We start from the raw sequence: 23,333 nt of genomic DNA, 5'->3' as shown, positions 1-23,333 counted from the left end.
AACATGCTGTTTCCTCCCTTTATGCCTTGGTGCAGAGTTCCTCTGCCTAGAAAACCTTTCCTTCCTCTCTTTGAGCTGGAAAACTTACTTAGCCCTGTTCAATCCTTTTGGAAACAAGGATATGGGATGAAAAGGAGAAGATGTAAATATATACGAAATTCCTTCCCTGCCTCCAGAACCCTGTGCAGACGCTGTTCCCCGCCGCCGTCCACTCCCCGGCTGAGCGGAGCCGTGGGTGACGGCAGGGCGGGGGTCCTTGTTCCCGGACCAGCGCTCCTTCTTACACTGGCATAGTCACTCCAAAATATGGATGCCTAGGCCCCGCCCCCAGGAACAGTGATTCAGGTGGGCCCACATGGAACCCAGAATCTTTGCTTTCAGAAGGGATCCTGGCAATTCTGTCGGGCAGTCAGCTATGGGACCCACTTGGCTGTGTCACACCGGCCCCACCCTGCAGCCCGCCACCTTTCCATCCAGGACAGGATCTTATCACTTTGTCGGGAATCCCGGAGGGTCACTCAGAGGAGGCCGAAGGCCCCACTGCCCTCCCTGAAAGCAGGTGAGCCAGCCGCGGCCAGACTCCACTTACGAGTGTTTGCCAGGGGCCGAGGGCCCACACCACGGTGGGGAGTGGGGAGGCCACCTGGCAGAAAGAAGACTACGGTTCTCGGGGTGTGAGGCCAATGGAGCATGCTGCCCAGACCCAGCTTGGGGAGACGAGAGTTACCAGGGTCTGATTGGAGAAGGGATCTGTGTAGTTGATCCTCTGGGTGGTGCAGTTCATGTCTCCTGGCTGGCCGGGGCTCTTCAGAGGTGGAATGACCTCGTAATGGTGCTTACAGCTGAGCAGCTGGGCCTGACCGGGGTACAGGGCAATGCCTGGGGGACAAACAGGGAAAACTGAACGGTCACAGTCCCTCACCACACCCCTAAAATCATGTCACATATATTTTTTCACACCCGCCAACCACCTAAGTTCAGGACTCCCTGGGTGACTGCAGATGAGGGAGAAGAAAAGTGTCACAGAGGATGGGGAACTACACACCCTGCCCTCAGAAAGCCCTGCCCTAATGGAGGAGACAACTGCCCCCTCAGTAAGCCCCTCCCGGCCAGGGATGCAGCCTCCCCAGTGCCTGCACCAAAACCCGCCCCGCTTCAGAACCCTCCACACCCTCCAAGGAGGCCTCTGAGACAAAGCCGGGCACTGCCAGGCCCCCCGCACCGCCGCCCACCCGCAGACTCACTGGGCAGCCCTCGGCTACGGGACTCCCCAGGTCTCATTCCGTCTCGCATCTCCTGCCCAGACTGGGAGCTCCAAGTGTGCAAGTCGCAGCCCCAAACCCCTCCCCCTCCCCCAGCCAAGGCACCTCGTTCAAAGCTCTAAGGACAGCAGCTGTTCTAACCTCAATGGCAGAAACACTGAGAGCAGCATGTGGCCCCAGACATAGGCAGAGTCAGACCAAGAGACCAGATAGAGAGAGTAAAACCCACAGATACAGAGACAAAAGCAGACGGAGTAGAGGAACAATCACAAAACAGGCAAAGACAGGCAAGAGCACTGGGACCAGCACACCTGTCAAGAAGCCCCAGGCAGAGGGGACCTGAGACTCGGGCTCTGCCCTGTGAACAGACCATCCGAGGGTCGCTCGGGGGCATCCTGGGGACAGAGCCTGAGCTCACAGAGCTCACACCTCCCGGTCCACTCCACGCTGCCAGAGCCCAGTGCCAGCCCCACCGCCCCGGAGCAGACAGCCCGCTCTACGGCAGAGACAGCCCCTCGCAGGGACAGGAGAGGTACGGATGATGTGGCCTGGGAGCCCCTCTCCAGGCAGGGCCCCGCCCACCTCTGGATGGCCTCGCCTCCCTGCCACCTGTAACTCCCACTTCTCCGCATCACTGGCCTCTGGCTCCAGCCAGGCTAGACTCATCCTCTCCATAGAAGCCCTCTGCCTCCCTATGCTCACTTTTGCTCCTGTGGACCCCCCTCCCAGAGAAACTCTCTTCCATTTACCAAAGCCCAGCTCATATCCTGCCACTGAGCATAAGCATTCCTTGCCCACCCCAGTCCTGCAGCGACCACTCCAGGCTCGGTCCACCTCCCTCCTCGGCATGTGACACTCTGCTGGGCACCAACAGCAGCTCTTGGGCTGCATAACCCACACCTAGACTGTGCTCGGACTCCTCTGCCCTGCCCGTGGTGCCCAGCAAGACGCCAGGAGTGCAATGGCAGCTCAGGGAGTATTTGCAAGTCAATGCCCCAGACCTGGGCCTGATGTCTGCCTGGGGCAGGCTCTACCTGGGGCGTCGTAGCGATCCACCTCCTTGTAAGACACCGACATGACAGGGTGCTTGAGTTTCTCACGAAAGTCCGTGATGGTCTGGTAGACCAGGAAGACGGCCACGGCCATGAGCAGCAGGTAGATGAAGATGAGCAGCACCGAGAAGACGTTCTTCAGGCAGGCCTTGCTAAAGCGGATGCTGCTGCAGGCGGACTCGCTGTCCAGGGCTGAAGGACAATGACACACACGTGATCCAGAGGAGGTGGGCAACCTCCAGGCCCACGACCTGCTTTACCAAGGAGGCAAGGTCGCCCACACATCCAACCTCCCCACCTCAGCCCTCACATCCGAATCACAACACACGGCCCCTGTCGACACCACACACCTGCTCTGCCAGGAGGGGGACCCTGAGCTGAAGGAGGTGCCCCTCTAGAGGGACAGACAGTTACAACTCAGCAAGGGAGCCGGCCCCAGCCTACCTCTCTGGCCCCATCCCCTGACCACTCCACTCCCACAGGACCAGCTGTAATAAACAACTGTTCCCAGTGTGCCTTCCTCAGCCCTGGAGCCCCTCACACCCCAAGCCTGGCCTGAGGCACTGCTACTGCTGACTCCTAACTCATCCTTCAGGGTTCAGTTTAGAAAGGCATTTCCTCAAGGAAGCCTTCCCTGACCCCATAACTTGATTTGGGCACCCCTTCCTCAGTGCTCCCAGGGCACCCTATGTCCACTGTCATCACTCTGCAATGTTACTGTCTACATGTCTTTTTATCCCCCTAGGCTGTGAGCTCCATGAGGGCAGAGACAGGGCCAGTCTTGTCCATACTGAACCCCTAGACCTTCACGCTGTGCCTGGAATAGAGCAGGCATTCTGCAATTAGATGGTAAATGACTGAACGTGTCCCGATGCCAGGCCCTCCCCAAAAGTCCTATGTTGAAGCTCTAACCCCCAATGTGACAATATTTGGAGACAGGGCAGTTAAGGAGATAATTGGGTTAAACAAGGTCATAAGGATGGGCCCTAATCCAATAGGACTAGTATCCTTATAAGAAGAGGGAGAGCCCAATGGCATTTTTCACAGAACTAGAACAAAAAATTTTTTAATTTGTGCAGAAACACGAAACACCCTGAAAGCCACAACAACCTTAAGAAAGAAGAATGGAGCTGGAGGAATCATGCTCCCTGACTTCAGACTATACTACAAAGCTACAGTAATCAAAACAGTATGGTGGGGGGGGCACAAAAACAGAAATACAGATCAATGGAACAGGATAGAAAGCTCAGAAATAAACCCACACACTCATGGTCACCTAATCTATGACAAAGGTGGTAAGAATACACAATGGAGAAAAGACAGTCTCTTCAATAAGTGGTGCTGGGGCTTCCCTGGTGGCGCAGTGGTTGAGAGTCCGCCTGCCGATGCAGGGAACACGGGTTCGTGCCCCGGTCTGGGAAGATCCCACATGCCGCGGAGCGGCTGGGCCCGTGAGCCATGGCCGCTGGGCCTGCGCGTCCGGAGCCTGTGCTCCGCAACGGGAGAGGCCACAACAGTGAGAGGCCCGCGTAACGCCAAAAAAATAAATAAATAAAAATAAGTGGTGCTGTGAAAACTGGACAGCTACACGTAAAAGAATGAAATTAGAACATTCTCTAACACCATACACAAAAATAAACTCAAAATGGATTAAAGACCCAAATGTAAGACTGGATACTATAAAACTCCTAGAGGAAAACATAGGCAGAACACTCCTGGACATAAATTACAGCAATATTTTTTCTGATCCAACTCCTAGAGTAATGGAAATTTTAAAAAAAAGGGGGGGGACCCAATTAAACTGAAAAGCTTTTGCACAACAAAGGAAACTATAAACAAAATGAAAAGACAACCTATGGTCTGGGAGAAACTATTTGCAAACTATGTGACTGACAAGGGATTAATTTCCAAAATATACAAACAGCCCATACAGCTTAATATCCAAAAAACAAACAACCCAATAAAAAATGGGCAGAAGATCTAAAGAGACATTTCTCCAAAGAAGACATACAGATGGCCAAAAGGCACATGAAAAGATGCTCAATACCGCTAATTATTAGAGAAATGCAAATCAAAACTCCAGTGAGGTTACCACTTCACACCAGTCAGAATGGCCATCATTAAAAAGTCTACAAATAACAAATGCTGCAGAGGGTGTAGAGAAAAGGGATCCCTCCTACACTATTGGTAGGAAGGTAAATTGGTGCAGCCACTATGGAGAACAGTATGGAGGTTCCTTAAAAAACTAAAAATAGAATTACCATATCATCCTGCAATTCCACTCCTGGGCATATATCTGGAGAAAACTCTAATTCGAAAAGATATATGCATCCCAATGTTCACAGCAGCACTATTTACAATAGCCAAGACATGGAAGTAACCTAAGTGTCCAATCAACAGATGAATGGATAAAGAAGATGTGGAATATATATATATATATATATATATATATATATATATATATATATATATACACACACACACACATACATACATATATATATACAATGGAATACTACTCAGCCATAAAGAAGAATGAAATAATGCCATCTGCAGCAACATGAATGAATCTAGAGTTTATCATATTAAATGAAGTAAATCAGAGAAAGACAAATATCATGGGATATCACTTATATGTGGAATCTAAAAAAATGATACAAATGAACTTATTTACAAAACAGAAATACAGACACAAACACAGAAAACAAACTTAGGTTACCAAAGGGGATACTGGAGGGGGTGTGGGATGAGATCAACTAGAATTTTGTGATTAACATATACACACTACTATATATAAAATAGGTAAACAACAAGGACCTACTGTGTAGCACAGGGAACTATACTCAATATCTTGTAATAATGGAAAAGAATCTGAAAAAGAGTAAATAAAAAAACATATATATATAAAACTGAATCACTCTGCTGTACACTCAAAACTAACACAACATTGTCAATTAACTATGTTCCAGCCCCCCAAAAAAAGAAGAAGAAGAGGGAGAGACACCAACAATGCATATACACAGAGAAAAAGTCACATGAGGGGGTGACAGTGGACAGAGTTCAAGGCTGGCAGAGCAGTCAGAGAAAGTTAGGGGGAAACCTGAAAGGGAGGGAGCCACATAGGGTAGTCAACTCCCAAATCTGCAAATGAAATATGCTCAACTTCTTGACTGGAGACACCAGGAGGGCCAGCAAAAAAGCAGCAGCTGGAAACCAAAAGATCTGAGTGGAGATTTCAGCTGCTGCTAATGCAGGGAACATAGATTAGAACTTGAGTCTTGTCATTTTAGCTACCTGCTAAGACAAAAATTCTTCAGAGAATCATAAGAGAATCCAGAACCTCTATAACACGTCATTAATAACGTCTAGTGTTCAATTAAAAAATCACCAGACATGTACAGAAACAAGAAAATGTGACCCATACTCAAGGAAAAAAGCAGTATAGTAGAAACCAATGCCACGATGACCCCAAATGTTGCAATTAGCAGACAGGAATTTTACAGCACTTTAAGGATTTAAAAGAAAATGTAAGGATAAGGAATGAACAGAGGGGAAATAGAGAATCTGAAACTGTAGAAAAGAACCAATGGGAATTCTAGAGCTGAAAAGAAAAATAAATAAAATGAAAAACTCACAGCATAGTCTTTAACAGCAAAAGATGACAAGAAAAAAAAGCCAGTGTAGTTGAAGTTAAATGAACAGAAATTATCCAATCTAAAAAAAAAAAAAAAAAGATTGAAGAAAAAAACTAACAGAGCCTAGACAACTGTGGGACAATATCTAGCAGTCTAACAACACGTAACTGGAGAGAAAATGGATCACAAAAAATATTTGAAAAAATAATGGCCCAAACTTCCCAAAACTGGAGAAAAAACATCAATTTATAGATCCAAGAAGCTCAATACATGCCAAGCAGGATAAATAAGAAAAACAACCCTATGCAAATCATAGTCAAACAGCCAATGCAAAGGTAAGAGAAAAATCTTGAAAGCAGCCAGGAAAAAAAAAGGTATATTACATACAGGAAATTATATCTAATGATAGGTTAACTTTTGATCAGAAATAATGAAGGTCAAAAGACAATGGAACATCTTTAAAGTACTAAAAGAAAAAAATTCTGTCAACTGAGAATTTTAAAATTCCAGCAAAACTAACCTTCAAAAATGAAGGGGATAAGGTTACTTTCAAACACAAAAGCTGAGAGAATTCATCACCAAGAGACTTGCACTACAATGCACGCTAAAGAAAGTTCTGAAATGACGCTAGATGGTAACACTCAGATGTATAGGAAGGAATAAAGATCCCTGGAAATGTTAAATAGGTAGGTAAATATAAAAAGCTGTTACATATTTTTAAAATTTTAGGCTATCTAAAGCAAAAATTATACAACAATATTGTAAGGTTTTGTAACTTTTGGGAAAGAAGGAACAGAGAAACACCATATAAGACAAATAGAAAACAGCAAAATGGTAGAACCAAATGCAACCATATCAATAATTACTGTAAATGTAAATGGACTAAACACTCCAATTAAAAGGCAGAGACTGTCAGCCTGGATTAAAAACTAGATCCAGCCAAATGATGTCTATAAGAGATGGACTTTAAATACAAAGACACAAGAGTATTTGCTCATAATTATTTCATTTTCTTTTATTTAAAAGCACAAAAGCAAGAGGAGCACAGAAGTTTTAAATGTCCTAGGTTGACAGAGAGAAGGAAATCATTCATTCTTTACTTCTACAAACACACATCAAGCATCAACTCTACACGCAACACTTTGTGCTAGGTGCTTCAGGGAGATACCAAGAAAGAAGGATTGATGGTTTGTGCTACCAGTGCTACAGGATTCAGAAGGATGTGAAGATGTAAAATGTGAGATTTCCTTTTCTTGGAGGGATGAATGGGGAGTGCAGGGCTAAGGGCAGAGATCAGCAAAGGCTTTGTGGAGGAGGTTGCATTAGCCCTGTCCCTAAAGCACCAGGAGGATTTTGAGGAAGAAATAATTTGGTGTTCATTATTCATTTGTTTTGTGAACTGAAAGACCAGATATCTAGGCCAGTGGTAGAGTAAGAGCTTGGTCTCCAGCCCCAGCTCTGCTACTAAATATAACTACTCTGTGACCCAGGACAGTTACTTAATGCTCCTAAGGCTAACTTTCTTCATGTGAAAAGGAAATAATCATTTCAAATGAGAGATTGTTGTAAAATGCACTATAGAGTGCCTGCTCAATGAATTACTGTTATTGGAGACAGAACGTACCCACTACCCCTCAAAAAATGAAGCCCTCAATGATGAAGATAACAAAGATGAAGAGCATAGAATGACAACCTCATAATAATTAACTAGAAAAAATATATGCTGAAGATAAAATGGAGGTGGGGCAGAATACAGTGTCTTTCATATAGTAGTCATGTAATGTTTCCATGTCTGTTAAATGAATGAATAACCCAAATAACAGATGAACTAAGTCTTACAATGCTTACTAGCTACCCTAATTGGTCAGAGAATACCAGTGTATTTCAGGTACATAAAACTATAAACCAACTGGTGTGCCTTATTATTTCTGGTAAAATAGTTTAGAAAATTCTTACTTTACAGGAATGCCAATTCCCAGAAATGTCTGTGTGGTTCCTTCAGGCTGTGAAGAACAGGTTAATGCTGACGATGGCTGTTTACTCTAAGAGGAACCAGGAAGCCCCAAGGAAATCCCTTGGGTAGCTGAGAGTGAAGCCAAGGTACAAAGCAGCTCTAGTTCTCCAAAAGGAATTAAAGCAATTCACTTTTTCAACTTCCTTTGTCTCTGATTCTACTTTGGCTGCTTATTGTTTAGTAGGTCCCTAGTGGGACTGTGTCAATTTCTGCACCCTCACAGCTCTGCCACCTGCCTTCCCGCTGTGTTCCTCTCATGACCCTGCTCCACTTTTCTCTTCAGGTCCCTCTCTCTGAGTTTTGCATGCAGAGCCCCTCCTGGAGAGTATCCTGTATAGGGTACCCCATTAGGCACATCACAAGACACTGCCCTTCTCCACACCCAGCCTGTAGATGGCTTCCCTTAGCTCTGGTGCTGATTCCTGATCAGTCACATGTAGCTTGGCTACAGGGCCACAGGACCCAAAGTACGGTGGTTTGTGCACAGGGACCTACCCATAGCTGTTTTGCTTGGAAGGCACTCCCAGCCCCCATGGTCCATGTGAGACCACAGGTTCACTTCAAAACATGGCAGGTAAAAGCATATTCACTGTCATGAGCTGCTCATAACTGCAGTGGCAACGGGTTTCAGGTTGCTACATTCTAAGGGGGCTTGAAAAGATCACAAGATAAAAGTGAAGGAACTTCAAATGACTGAATTGCTGTGTAACATCTGAATAGAATTTTTAAGAGTTGGTAGGGACCTGAAAGGCTATCTGGTCCAACCCCATTCCTTGTGCAGTGATCCTGGTCTCACAGTCAACAACTGGCACAGAATGAGGGTCCTAGAGTCCTGACTCCTAGCGCATGCTCTTCTGCCACATGACAGTAAACATCAGTCCTTAAGATTCAGTTACTACTGATGATAAAAGAAGATCTGATTGAAAAAACATAACTTCAAAACAAGCAGAACATTTTTAAGGTAAACTGCATATTACGTCTAGGCTGTACAACATGATGAAGATGAACAATGACAGGCATCTGTGGGCAGGTGTCTCCTCTATCACAGCCAGAACAACATGATTTGAAATGTTCTGCCTTCATGATGCCTTTGGTTAGGGAAAGAGGTGACTTTCTCCCTACTTATTCTCGAAACTTCAAAAAAAAAAAACTAATTTAAGGCAAAAAGGCAAAAACTTTAAGGCAAAAAACTAATTTAACAAAAAGGTCACATGACAACTGCACAACCTGCATTTGTTTGGCAGGGGTACCTGGACAAATTACTCTCGTGGGAACACGGGCCCAGAGTCTCTTCTGTTTCATTCACAGAAGCCAGGTTTAGCCTCTTCACAGGCCCTTCACTGATCCACAAATTGGCATGTAACGTAAATAAAACACTGTAGAATTGTTTATCATCCACATGTGCTATACGTGACACTCCAATTCTAAAAGTAGACACCGTTTCATTTTACCATTCTTTTAGAAAGGTGCTGGATATTTGAGAAAATGTCCCACGCACTCTGCAGTCAGAAAAACCAAACTCTGGCTTTTTTTGTGGCAAGCAGGATTAATTAAAATTTTAAAGTATACATCCTTTATATATATTTAAAGTTTGTGGCAAGCAGGATTAATTAAAATTTAAAAGTATACATCCTTTATATACATGCAAAGTCACAGTAGTAGAAGAGAAAAATAATGCACAAGATTTTCTTGGGAAAGGTAATTTATGAGTTTTGTAAAACCCATGACAGAATTGCTTCAAAAACCCAAACTTGCCCCAGGATGTAAGTCAGGCCATTAAGAGGATATGTAAAACATTGTGGGACCTTTATTTACAGGGAAGGAAACTGGCTGACTACCGCAACTGTGAAAAACTCTACCTTGCAGAGAGCACTGGGCTAAGATGCATTCAGATTGTGAAAAAGAAACGACTTCTTTATCTTTTTTTCTTTTTAGTGATGTGGTGGGTTTAATTTTGTTTTGGTTTTCCTGTGAGATATAATTTACATACCATAAAATTTACCTTTTTAAAGTGAATATATTTTGTAGTTTTTAAAATATTCACAAGGTGTATAACCATAACCACTATCTAATTACAGAACGTTGTCATTACCCAAAAAGAAACTCCACACCCATTAGCAGTCACTCCACCTTCCTCCTAGTCCCTGGTAACCAATCATCTATTGGGTTGGCCAAAAGTTTCATTCCGTTTTTTCCATAAGATGGCTCTGGTAGCACTTAGCTGTCCTTAACTTCGTTCAAAACAATTCTGTTAGATTGTATGTGAGAGCTGTCATAACAGCGTGCATTTAAAAAAAGATTTATCAAAATTTGTAAATTTCTGTGTAGCCATTTTAATATTGAAGATAGAAGAAAAAGAGCAACATTTTCAGCATATTATGCTTTATTATTTCAAGAAAGGTAAAAACACAACTGAAATGCAAAAAATGATTTGTGCAGTGTATGGAGAAGGTGCTGTGACTGATTGAACATGTCAAAAGTGCTTTGCAAAGTTTTGTGTTGGAGATTTCTTGCTGGAGGATGCTCCACAGTTGGGTAGACCAGTTGAAGTTGATAGCAATCAAATTGAGGCATTAGTTGAGAACAATCAATGTTATACCATGCTGAAGATAGCTGCTGACACACTCAAAACATCCAAATCAAGTGTTGAAAATCATTTACACCAGCTTGGTTATGTTAATCGCTTTGATGTTTGGGTTCCACATAAGTTGAGCCAAAAAAACCTTCTTGACCATATTTCCACACGCAATTCTCTAACATAATGAAAATGTTCTGCTTTTTTTTTTTAAGATTTATTACTTATTTATTTTTGGCTGCATCAGGTCTTAGTTGCAGCATGCGGGCTCTTCGTTGCAGTGCACGGGCTTCTCTCTAGTTGTGGCGTGCGGGTTTTCTCTTCTCTAGTTGTAGCATATAAGCTCCAGGGCACAAGGCCTCTGTAGTTGTGGCGCACGGGTTCCAGAGTGCACGGGCTCTGTAGTTTGCAGCACGCAGGCTCTAGTTGAGGCACACCAGCTCAGTAGTTGCGGCACACGGGTGTAGTTGCCCCGCAGCATGTGGGATCTTAGTTCCCTGACCAGGGATCGAAACTGCGTCCCCTGCATTGTAAGGTGGATTCTTTGCCACTGGACCATGAGGGAAGTCCCAAATGTTCCGTTTTTAAAACAAACTGTGATGGGCGATGAAAAGTGGATACTGTACAATAATGTGGAATGGAAGAGATCATGGGGCAAGCGAAATGAACCACCACCAACCATACCAAAGGCCGGTCTTCATCCAAATAAGGTGATGTTGTGTATACAGTGCAATTGGAAGGGAGTCCTCTACTATGAGCTTCTTCTGGAAAACCAAACGATTAATTCCAAAAACTACTGCTCCCAATTAGACCAACTGAAAGCAGAGCTCGTGGAAAAGCATCTGGAATTAGTCAACAGAAAACACATAATCTTCCAACAGGATAACGCAAGATGGCATGTTTCTTTGATGACCAAGGAAAAATTGTTACAGTTTGGCTGGGAAGTTCTGATTCATGTGCCGTATTCACCAGACATTGCATCTTCGAATTTCCATTTATTTCGGTCTTTACAAAATTCTCTTAATGGAAAAATTTTCAATTCCCTGGAAGACTGTAAAAGGCACCTAGAACAGTTCCTTGCTCAAAAAGATAAAAAGTTTTGGGAATGTGGAATTATGAAGTTGCCTGAAAAATGGCAGAAGGTAGTGGCACAAAAGGGTGAATACGTTGTTCAATAAAGTTCTTGGTGAAAATGAAAAATGTGTCTTTTATTTTTACTTAAAAACTGAAGGCATTTTCTGGCCAACCCAATACTTTCTCTGTCTATAGATTTACCTATTCTAGGCAAGTCACATAAATGGAATCATATAATATGTGACCTTTTGTGTCTGACTTCTTTCACTTTACTTGTTTTCAAGATTCGTCCATGTTGAAGCATGTATCAGCTCTTCATTCCTTTTTATTGCACAATAATATTCCATTCTGTGAACATACTATTTTATTTATCCATTCATCAGTTGATGGACATTTGTGTTGTTTCTACGTTTTGTCTATTATGAGTAATGCTGCTATGAACTTTCATTACAAGTTTTTGTGTGGACATAAGTTTTCATTTCTCTTGTGTATATACCTAGGAGTAGAACTGCTGGGTCATATGGTAACTCCTTTTGAGGAACTGCCAGACTATTTTTCACAGTAGCTGTACCATTTTACATTCCCACAAGCAACATATGGGGGTTCTAATTTCTCTATATCCTCACCAAAACTTGTTAATCATCTTCTTATTGATTGTAGCCATCCTTGTAGGTATGAAGTGGTATCTCACTGTGGTTTAGATTTGCCTTTCCCTGATGACTAATGATGTTGAGCATCTCTTCATGTGTTTATCGGTCATTTGGATATCTTCTTTGAAGAAACATTACTCAGATTCTTTGCCCATTTTTTAACTGGGTTGTCTTTTTATTATTGAGTGTAAGAGTTCTTTATATATTCAAAATACAAGTCCCTTATCATATATATATTTTGAAAATTTCTCCCATCCTGCGGGCTATCTTTTCACTTTGATAGTACCCTTTGATGCATAAAAGTTTTTCATTTCGATGAGGTCCAATTTACCTATTTTTCCTTTGGTTGCTTATCTTTGTCTATTCTATCAATATACAACTGTTTCCATGGAGAACTGATTGTAATGACTAATTAACTGTTTTCCTCAATGTGATTACATCTCTGATGTAATAAACTGCTTATTCAATTAGCATGTCTGGTCTCATCTCTCCCTTCGAAAAGAATAATAAGTGGTTGTGCTTCCCCTGATAGAGAGGCAACGAACAGACTGAGGCTTTTACCACATTATGGTATGGAATTCTTTATCTCAGAGAGTAACATTGGGAACATAATCCTGGGCGCTAGGTGCTTAACTCGAACCTCAGCTGCTAAATGCTCAGCAGCCTCATACTGTCTTCCTGTCCTGCTACTCTTAGTTCCAGGCCCTGCATTCAACTCCAGCTCCACCTCCTCTTCTGGCCTCCAAGTGTGGACATCCTCCGAGGCTCAGTCTCCATGGCCCTCTCCTGCTCATTCCACATTCTGTGTCTCTGGCTTTCTTCCAGGCCCCTAAACCACCCACTACGGGTCCTCTCTCCAGTCAATCCTATACCTCTCACTGCCTCTAGGTCATCTCTAACCAGACCCACCACATCAACTGAAGCGTGGTGTGTGCACCGCAGACGAGCATCTTCTCTTCCAGCCACCTGCCCCTCTGGACTCTGTCTCTGTATGGTATTATTCTCCCACTCACCTGGCTTCAAACCTCAGAGTCTTCTTTGGTTCTTTCTTCTCCCCCTCCCCTACATCAAAGCAGCCTATCACATCAGCCTTCAGCCTTTGACATGGCACAGTTGTCTCGCTTCACCTTAATCCAGGCCCACAACCTGCCACACTGATCTTCCTAACATGCCCACTTCACTCCTCTTACTGCTCTGCTCCAATCCCTTTAAATACTGCCTGCCCCCTAGAGAAAGTCCAAACCCCAACACTCAAAGCCACCCCCAGGCCGACCCAGCTGAGCTTTCCTACCTCACCTCCCTCTGCTACTCCCACCAACCCTCTGCTCCAACCACTGTACCACCCACCGATTCTGAAACACCCTATTGTCATTCCCATCTCTATGTGTTTGCACACACACCCCTCCCCCCCGGCCAGCCCTTCTTTTTCACCCATGTATCACCCTCCTTCAGATTAATCCCACTTCCTTCACCAACCAGCCCTCCTTCATTCACTCCTGAGGCACCTGTCTCTAGCATTTCTTTGGCCCTCATTCATTCATTCAAGTTGGCTTACATGAGATGCCTTCCTGCTCCAAATCCCCACCTCCCTCTCCCAGGGTACCAATACACACTGAGCACCTACAGAGGGCCAGGCACTCTACCAGGCACTGGAGTCACAACGGGGGTAGGGAGGGGACAAACCTTTGTGCCTCACAAAACTCAGGGTCAGGGCCTAGGGGCTGACACAATTAACGAAAGAATTATAGTCAATAGGGCTTCCCTGGTGGCGCAGTGGTTGCGAGTCTGCCTGCCGATGCAGGGGACACGGGTTCTTGCCCCGGTCCGGGAAGATCCCACATGCCGCGGAGCGGCTGGGCCCGTGAGCCATGGCCGCTGAGCCTGCGCGTCCGGAGCCTGTGCTCCGCAACGGGAGAGGCCACAACAGTGAGAGGCCCGCGTACCACAAAAAAAAAAAAAAAAAAAAAAGAATTATAGTCAATAAATGGACACTCTCAGCTGTGCTAAATGCTACAAAGGAAAAGTACTGAATACTAGAAAGCAGGTAACAGGGAGAAAAAGACCCCATTAGGTAGCTCAGGGCAGGCTGTGTAGAAGGAGGGCAAGTTCTTCTTTGGGTAACCTGCCTTCTCTCTCCACATGGCCTGAGTTCCCAGAAGTAGGCCATGCCTCACTCACCTTCTTCGTGGTTTTAGCATTGGGCATAAAGGTGAAGGAATCCATGAGTGACTCTGGTGGAGGAAGGGGAGGATTTTAGAACAAGAAAGCATCTCATCCAGGAACAACTGAGCCAGAGTCAGAATACGTTCAGAGACAGCCCTGGGTTCAATTTGAGCCCTGCTACTCTTTAACTCTGAGCACAGTACTTAACCTCTCTGTGCCCCCGGTTTCTGTCTATAAACTAGGACTAACCGCCTCCCTCAAGAGGGTGGCTGGGAAGATTACGGGATAAAGTATATAGAAAAAGCCCTACCCAGGCCTAGTAGAGGAAAGCACCTAATCATTGGTGGCTGCTGTCATTACCATTATTTGTATTATTCTTAGGGGACTCAGAGGCAGGAAATGAGCTCTGAAAGTTGTATACCAGGTCATCAAATTCGGGCCAAGTCACTACTGAGACCAGCCAAATGGGCTTCTGAGCACTGGATTGTCTACGGTCTAAACAGGAGATGCGCCCAGGAGAGTTTCCCCAAAAGCAGGGAAGGCTCTTTGCCAGCCAAAGGAACTACCCAAAATTTGCTCTGCCTGAGGTCTGGCTGCCTGCTCTGACTGATTTCAGGCTTTGAGGCCCCAGGAATCTGAGGCAAAAGAGAGGCTGCCAAGGTCGAAGGTCATCATGGCCACTTCCTAATTTGCCTGGCATTTATCTATAAAAGGAAACACAACAGGAAACTTCATCTTTCCAAGTCTGGCCTCCCTCCTCTTCCTGCTGTCACCATCTATTCTCTTCTGACTGGGGGTAAGAGGGCGGTGCAGGGTGCAGTAGGCAGAATAATGGTCCACAAGAGATGTCCACGTCCTACATCTTGGAGCCTATAAATATGTCAAGTTACACGGCAAAGATGGGATCAAAGTTGCTAATCATCTGACCTTAAAACAGGGAAATTATTCTGGATTATCTGGATGGGTCCAATGTAATCACAAGAGCTCTTTAAACATGGAAGAGGGAGGCAGAATGAGGAGATGTGAGAAAGACCTGAAGATAGAAGAAGAGACATGAGCCAAGGAAGGCAGGCAGCCTCGAGAAGCTGGAAAAGGCACTAAAATGGATTTTTTCATGGAGACTCCAGATAGGAATTCGCCTGCCGACACCTTCATTTTAGCCCAGTGAGACCCATTTTGGACTTCTGATCTCCAGGACTCTCAGATAATAAATCTGAGCTGTTTAAGTCACTAGGTTTGTGGTAACTTGTTACACACCCAATAGAAACTAACATACAGGGCTTTCGAACAGTTCTCCCTGGGACCTTAGGGCTTCAGAGGCAATGCCTAGAGTCAGAGTGAGGGTAGTCAGGCTACAACCTTTTACACATTGGGCTTTAATAGAAGGATGCTTAAGATATTTTTTAAAAATCACGGGTGCAGTAGAAAGAGTCTGGGGTCAGACAGAGCTTGATCCAGTCTGTCTGCTGACCAGCTACGTGATCTTCCCACACTTCACTTAGCCTCTCTGAGCCTCGGGGCCTCATCTGGAATCATGAGGATGATCACCTCCCAGGGTTCTTATGAGAATTAAATGGCCAATGGGGATGACAGAGCCTGGCAGTCAGTAAACATTAGCCGCCCTTCCTGCCTCCTTCCTTCTACAAAGTCCTCTCTAAGGTTTAGGCACAATCACAGAATTTCCTATCCCATTCCCCTCCCCTACAAATATGGGAATCCAGAGGAGCAGAAGCCCACCTCCCTCAATCCACCCAAGAAGCTGGAGTCAGGTTGGGACTCCATTCATTCACTCATTCATTCACTCAATGAATCCTTATTGCATGGCCAGGGCTGAATGGGGAGCAAAAGGGACTGTCTCCACCCTGGTGGAGTTTACGGTCTAGTAGAACAGACAGACATTAATCAAATAGTCAGGCAAACACATATACCATCCCATCAGCGACAGCTGCAAGGGAGAGATGTGTAGGCTACGAGTGACGGGGGAGGTGATCTAGCCAGGAGGTCAGAGAAGGCTTCGCAGGGAAAAACTGAGCGAGCTGAGAGCTGAAGGATGATTACGCATTAACAAGGTGACAGACGGAAGAGAATTCCAGGCAGAGGAATAAAACCGCCAAAAGGCCCAGTGGTGGGAGGGAGGCCCAAAGTAAAAGAAGGCCAGTATGGCTGAGGGGCAGTGAAAAAGGGGAAGTAGGGAAGGAAGGAAAAACAAATGACTTTCGGGTTCAACTGGGTGGTGATGGTACCATTCCTGGAAACAGGAGACACTGGTAGAGGGCGAAGCTGGCAGTGGGGAGACCATGAGGTCAATTCTGGACATGTGGAGTTCAGGGGACCTTTGGGACATCCTGGCAGAGCCACCATCTGGGAATCTGGATACACAGGATATGCGAACAGGTAACCTCTGGGCCAGAGATATAACCACGGCAGTCACGTGTGAGCAAACAGTGACTAAAGCAGGGGAGGGGGCCTGAGTGAGGTCACCTGCCAGAGACTGAGAGAAGGGGGCCTCTGAGAAACATTTAACACCCAAGAGCTGGAGGGGGACTGCAAAGGAGGCTGGAAGGAGTGACCTGAGAAGTAAAGTGTCACATCATGGAAGCTAAGGGAGCAGAGCGTATCCGGGATGAAGAAGTGGTTGACGGTATCAAACATTCCTGCAAGGCTCTACAAGATGCCACCTTACTGATGGGACCACCCAGTTGGGCGACAAAACTGGAGAGGCCTGATATCCGGGGATGAGCCCTACCGGATAATTGCCCAGAGTGCCCTGGGAAGCAACCCAGGTATTAGAGGCTCAACTGCTGACAGCGTCCCTGGGAAAAAGGAACACAAAAACAGAGACCCAAAGTTCTTGTCATTGTGTCCAATGGCCTGGCCTCAGGATCTGGCTCAAACTAGAGGACAGAAAAGAGCAGATGCCGGCTTGGACACATCCTCTGTCCCAAGGCTGGTTAAATATGTATAGCTCTAAAACAAGGGCAATACTTGAGATCCGACACCAGGCAGGGGCTGCGCCTCCGACACAGGTCCCCAGCTGGCGAGGAGCCTGGACTAGGGCCTCCAGCTGCAGCAGTGGCTCAGCACCGTTTGCCGGCACTTCCACCCCCAGCGCTGAAACCACTTACCTGGTAAGATCCCTGGACCCTGGACTTTGACCGCCTCCTTTTCCCGCTCGTCCGCCTGCTCTGAGTTCTCAACCACCTGATCCAACTCCTCACTCAGCTAAAGGGAGAAACAAAGAGGGCAAGGAAGTCAGCTACATCAGCTTTGCTTTTCTGGAGTAGAATAAGAAAGCAGAAGGTGTTTCTCACTTAACTGTCATCAAAAAAAAAAAAAAAAGAAATCACATGATATAGGGTATGTTATACCAATTCTACAGATTAGCACACTGAAGCTCAGAAAATTCAAATAACTTCTATGTGTTAGTTTCCCAGGCTGCGGTAACAAAGCACCACAAACTGGGTGGCTTAAAATAACAGGAATTTATTCCCTCACAGTTAGGGAGACTAGAAAACTGAAATCAAGGTGATGGCAAGGTTGGTTCCTTCCAAGGGCTGTGAGGGAGAACGTTTTCCATGCCTCTCTTCCAGTTCCAGATAATGGCCAGCAACCCTGGGTGTTCCTTGCTTGTAGATGCATCCCATCTCCGATCTCTGCCTCCATCTTCACACGGAGTCTCTGTGTCTCCACATGGTCAATCTTCTTATAAGGACATCATTCATACTGGGTTAGGGCCCATTCTACTTCAGCATGACTGCGTCTTAACTAAATACATCTGCAATGACCCTATTTCCAAATAAGGTCACTTTCTGAGGTGCTGGGGGTTAGGACTTTAACATACCTTTTTGGGGAAGACAATTCAACCCACAATACTCTCCATGGCCACAGAGTGAAGAGCAAAATCCAAGTTAGTCTAGTTCCAAAACCCATGGTCTTAATCACTTCCCAAAGAAGGAGGAAATGCAAGCTCAGATCTGCTGAGGGAGCAGAGGGAACAGAAGTTGATGTCAGAGCTAAAGTCCACCAACTCAGGCTGCAAATGGCAGAACAAAGTGGGGAGGGCAGACCAGCCAGAGACAGGTGCTAATTAGCAGCCTAATAGCAGGCAACCTCCACCTCACTTCATCAGAGTTCTCACCTGTCAAATGGGGACAACGATACAATGATAACCAACAAGGTTCCACAGCATTAAGGAGAAAAGCAAGAAGCACCAAGACCAGAGTTTAGAGGAGGACCTGTCACTGGATTGGGAGGTGAGGGAGGGGATAGACTTCTCAAGTATTTTCTTAGGCTCACAGGGTCAACACTTAAGGTCGCAGGACATCATTAAAAATTCATCTCTAAGAAACTTGAGTTAAAACAAAGCTCTTACATATCTAATATTCTTCCATCTCCTTCTCCATGCCTCTGCTCCTGCCCTTTATTTATTTATTTTTAACATCTTTATTGGCGTATAATTGCTTTACATTGTTGTGTTAGTTTCTGCTTTATAACAAAGTGAATCATCTATACATATACATATACCCCCATATCCCCTCCCTCTTGCGTCTCCCTCCCACCCTCCCTATCCCACCCCTCTAGGTGGTCACAAAGCACCGAGATGATCTCCCTGTGCTATGCAGCTGCTTCCCACTAGCTATCTATTTTACATTTGGTAGTGTGTAAGTCCATGCCACTCTCTCACTTCACCCCAATTTACCCTTCCCCCTCCCCGTGTCCTCAAATCCATTCTCTACGTCTGTGTCTTTATTGCTCCTCCCCTTTAGAATCAGGTAAAGTCTCTAGTTTAAAGCCCTGAAGCCCAAAAGAAAAGAAAACCAACACGTGAAAGATGACACCATGAAACACAGGCCCACAGTGGGAAGGAACACAGATCAAGAGGTCCCCAGGGCTCTTTCCCTTTTGCTGGCCAAAGAGCAAGGAGGATGTTCGTCCTGGGAAGGCACAGCGTTCTCTGATCCAAGCCTCGCACAGGTTCAGCCTAACCCTAACACACTCCTAACCCAGTTCCCCTGCTGACTACCTCCAGCCATAATAAACCCACCTCCTTGCCTGACCCTGGCCAAATTCTCAAATGCCCCATCCTGCAAAACCAAAATCTCCCCCCAGCAAAGAAACCTAACTCGGAGCTAGGTCCACTCTCAGAATGACCCATACAAGAAAGATTCAGGAGGCCTCCTTCTTCTGAAGAAGGTGAGAGACAGGGACTTCAGAACGGTCCACTAAAGAAAGTAAGGGGAGGGGTCCTTCCAGTGTCTTCCACCAACGGAAACTGAATCCACCCTTGGCCTTACCCCTGCAAGCAGGATAACTGCCTATATTTTAATAAACATTTTAGGAGCCCTGCTAGGTAAGGAGATAATGCAGGTTGCGTGTGAATGGTGAGGGACATGGTCCTGTAAACCAGGACCCCAAAGCTCCCCAGAAGCAGGAGATGCCCACACCCTGTTAATAAGAACTAGCATTCACTGAGGGGTCACGACTGCCAGGCACTGAGCTGAGCACTTTCACAGACCAACTCATCTAATCCTCAGAGCCCTGTGAGATAGGGACTGTCATTACCTTCATTTTGCAGATGAAGAAACTTGAGGCTCAGAGAAGTTAAGTAACTTGACAAAAGTCACACAAATGGCAAGAGGCGAGGCAGGATAGGAATGCGGGCTTTTTGACTTAAAAGTCCTAGTATCTACCCACTATGCTCTATTCCCTACAAACCTGAAAACTTTCAGAGTCAAGGAAAGACACAACTCATTTCCCAGGATTCCCCCACTGCCTCAGGTACAGAATCTAGGGGCCACAGAATCCACAGCACTGGTTAAAATCCATCAGGCTCCTTTTGGACAAAGGAAATGGTAGAAGAAATACAGAAATTTGTCCCAAGTCAGATTCTAGCCCAGATCCCACACTACAAAATGGCAAGCCTCAGGCAAATCTCATCTGCCTTCAACTTGGCTTCCCCTTCTACTACGGGGCTAAGGCATCTGCTTTATATACTCCACACAGTATCATTTACAAAGGGAGAAATGTACATCAATATTGATCAGTATTGATCAAGACAGCAGCAGTTCACATGAGAAGGACTGGCAGAATGATAGACTCATCTGGGAAGTGAGACCCCTACGGAGCATGTGAGATTTGAGATCCCTCTTGCACAATGGGGGGAATTTTAACCAAAGCGAGTTTGAGAAGGGGTTAAAGAAGAAGAAATGGTGTGAGCATAGGCATAGCAGGAGCACGTTTTTAATCGGTGAATTTCCAGTGTGGCCAGAACCTAGGTGGGTGAGGAGATGACGAAGGTTAACAGAAGATACGGCTGCAGGGCTGTGAAAGCTTGTAAGAAGTTTGGACTGTTCTGGGTAGACCAACGGCAGCATCAGGTATATGTAAAAAGGAATGCTCGTGGATCAAGGCAGGGCCCCCGAAAGAATCTGCCCAGCATGGGAGACACCAAAGGGAGAGTTGGTTAGAGCAGACTTGGGGACACAAACCTGAGGATTGAGGATATGGAACTGCCTGAACTTGCCAAGGGAGGGGAGAACGGTGAGGGACACAAGGGAGGGAAGAGAACTAGAAATGACCAAGGTTTGGGACCTTAGAGGAGGAGAAGGAGAGAAGTTCACCAGTGTCAGTAAGTCAGCAGGAGGAGCTGGTCTGAGGGAAGAGCTGGAACGGCACCCTGCAGCGCAGGACAGACAAGAATGAGACAAAGAACTGGAAAGTAAGAGTTACAGTCGTGGGAGGAGGTGAAAGTGGAGAGAGAAACGGAACGGGGCGAGAAGCAGCTCTGTCGGTGAAAGCACATTTTCAAAGTTGGTTGGCCATCAAAACGAGCTGTAATGATCGCTATCGTTAGCAGCTGCAGGGGCCACGAGGCCTTGGGCGTGGAGGGGGCTGATGCCCACCGCGCCTCTGCCCAGCTGGGAGGAAGGCGCGGGTGCTTCCACTTGTTGCAAAGAACCTCGGCGTGGAGGGCGGCGGGGTGGGGGGGAGTCCGCCCGGCGGACCGCGCTGCTGCCTGGGTCGGACGAGGCTTTAATCATTCACCTGATGGTTAAGGGTCGAGACTCCGGGGCCCCAGCTCCATCCTTCTGCCAAGCGAAGGCAGCATCCGGAGGAGGCTAGGCGTCCCGCTTCCTTCCTGCTCCGCCGCAGCTCAGCACGCGGGGACCCCTCCTCCGAAGCACTCACCGCTACTTGGAGGCGGGCTCTGCCCGCCCGGACGCCCCCCACAGCCCAGCCGCCCGGACCCCCGGGACCCGCTCTGCCTCACAGGAAAATTTGCTTTCGCCCCCGCCCCTGCCTTGTACCTCTTGGTAGGATGTGGAGAGCTCCTGGCGGATCATGGCACTGACCGGACCTAAGGCAAACCTGAGCCCGCTGCGATCCCCGGGAAGCAGCTAGGCGAGCACCGCGGCTGCAGCGCCGAGATCTGCCGGCTCTCCGAGGCGAAACCGGTTCGCAGGAGCGGCTTCGAGACAAGGCGGGGCGCACTCGGCGCATGCGCCTCGCCCCCGCCGCCGCTGGGGCCGCGAATGGGTTGCTGGGAAATGTAGTTCTGGGCGTGAGGGCCCCACTCCGCATTCCCGGGGTAGCGAAGCCTTTGAGTTACTGAGAGCCAGGCTTAACCCGCACGTTAGACGCACGTGCTTTCCTCTTCTCGTACTTCCTCTCTTTATTGGAGGGGGAAGGACCGAGAAAATGAGTGGAAAGTGGAACAAGGGGGCCAAGTCAGACAGGTAGGAGATCCTAATCTATAACTGAAAGAGGAAGCTTGGCCTTGTAGTTTATAACCATAGTAGATATCTGGAGAGCACTTTATATGTTACAAAGCACGTTCATGCCCATTATGCCTTTCATCCTGCGAGGAACCCTGTAAAGAGGGCATTTTTCTCTGTTTTACAGGTGAGGAAACTGAGGTACCTTGTTTCAGAAGGGATGGGGAGAAAGCCATGAACAAGTGAAGATTATTTAATCTAGGAACAGACGACAAAATCCAAGTTCTTTCCATTATTCCTGGGGCAGACACTTGGAGTCAGGACCTCTAGATTCTTGTTCTGGCTCTGCCCTTCTCCCACAGGTCTTGTAATACTCTGAGCCATCCTCTGTTCACCTTAGAATGCAGCTGCTAAACCCTGCCCTGCTTCACAGGTCCTTATTTGAGCCAGAACAGGTCATGCAGCAAAACCCAAAGGTGCTGTTCACAGTAGCAAAAGCCTCCTGCCCTGAATGTGGTGGAAAATTGGGTGTTTGCCCTGTGGCAGGGTGGACCCACATCATCCCCTCTTCCCGCTGCCTGAACAGCTGTTCTGTGTGGCTGCCCTGGGCTGCTTAGTAGTGAAGCAGATAGAGGTTGCCTGTGCCTTGGTGAATGCTGCTCTGTGTTCCGGGCAGCTGCAACTCTGTAAACCCCTGCACTCAGGGCCTCTTCCCTCCTCAGTGGCAACCATAGTAGCACCAACCACATCAGAGCAGCCTGGACCTTCAGAGTGTTAGTACTGGGAGGCCTCCACCACCTCTTCTGACCACCCTACCCCAGCCCAGACCCTCTGCTCTCACATCTATTAAATGGGACAATATATATAGCACCTAACACATAGTAGGCATTCAGCAAATGCTTGTTAAATTTATGAATGGAACACTTATTCCAACCATTTCAGTTAACAGTTGCTTACCAAAACAAATAAACAACAACAAACTCATTAAATTACTTACTGCTTTACTACAAGGGAGGTTGATAGAACAAGTCACACAATCATAGAAATTTAGAACTAGAAGGAACCAGTGAAATCTAGTCCAGCCCTATCATTTCTCTCTACTCTTTGTTGGTATGACCAAACTGGAAAATTATGGGCTCCCACATTTGAAGGAGATACTGAGAAATACAATATCTGACATGGTTTAACAAATA

The 23,333-nt window shown here is 46.4% G+C and overlaps 1 protein-coding gene across 2 annotated transcripts in view; it reads right to left on the bottom strand.

Annotated features, from left to right (window-relative positions):
* Window positions 1–21,768, bottom strand: part of PACC1 (proton activated chloride channel 1) — a gene marked incomplete at both ends in the record, with an annotated part of 31,839 nt that extends 10,071 nt beyond the window's left edge. The window contains 4 exons of one of the 2 annotated variants that reach the window (XM_079698063.1): window positions 728–879; window positions 2,297–2,506; window positions 17,551–17,647; window positions 21,733–21,768. In XM_079698063.1, coding sequence (XP_079554189.1) covers window positions 728–879; window positions 2,297–2,506; window positions 17,551–17,647; window positions 21,733–21,768 — 495 coding nt within the window. The remainder of the gene's footprint in view (window positions 1–727; window positions 880–2,296; window positions 2,507–17,550; window positions 17,648–21,732) is intronic. The other variant, XM_079698064.1, reaches the window with a different exon arrangement.
* Window positions 21,769–23,333: the final 1,565 nt, after the last annotated feature.

This window comes from Hyperoodon ampullatus (genome assembly GCF_949752795.1).
Source record: "Hyperoodon ampullatus genome assembly, chromosome: 2".
Lineage (NCBI taxonomy): Eukaryota > Metazoa > Chordata > Mammalia > Artiodactyla > Ziphiidae > Hyperoodon > Hyperoodon ampullatus.
Note: the sequence above shows the minus strand (reverse complement) of the source record. Positions and strands in the feature narration are given on the sequence as shown.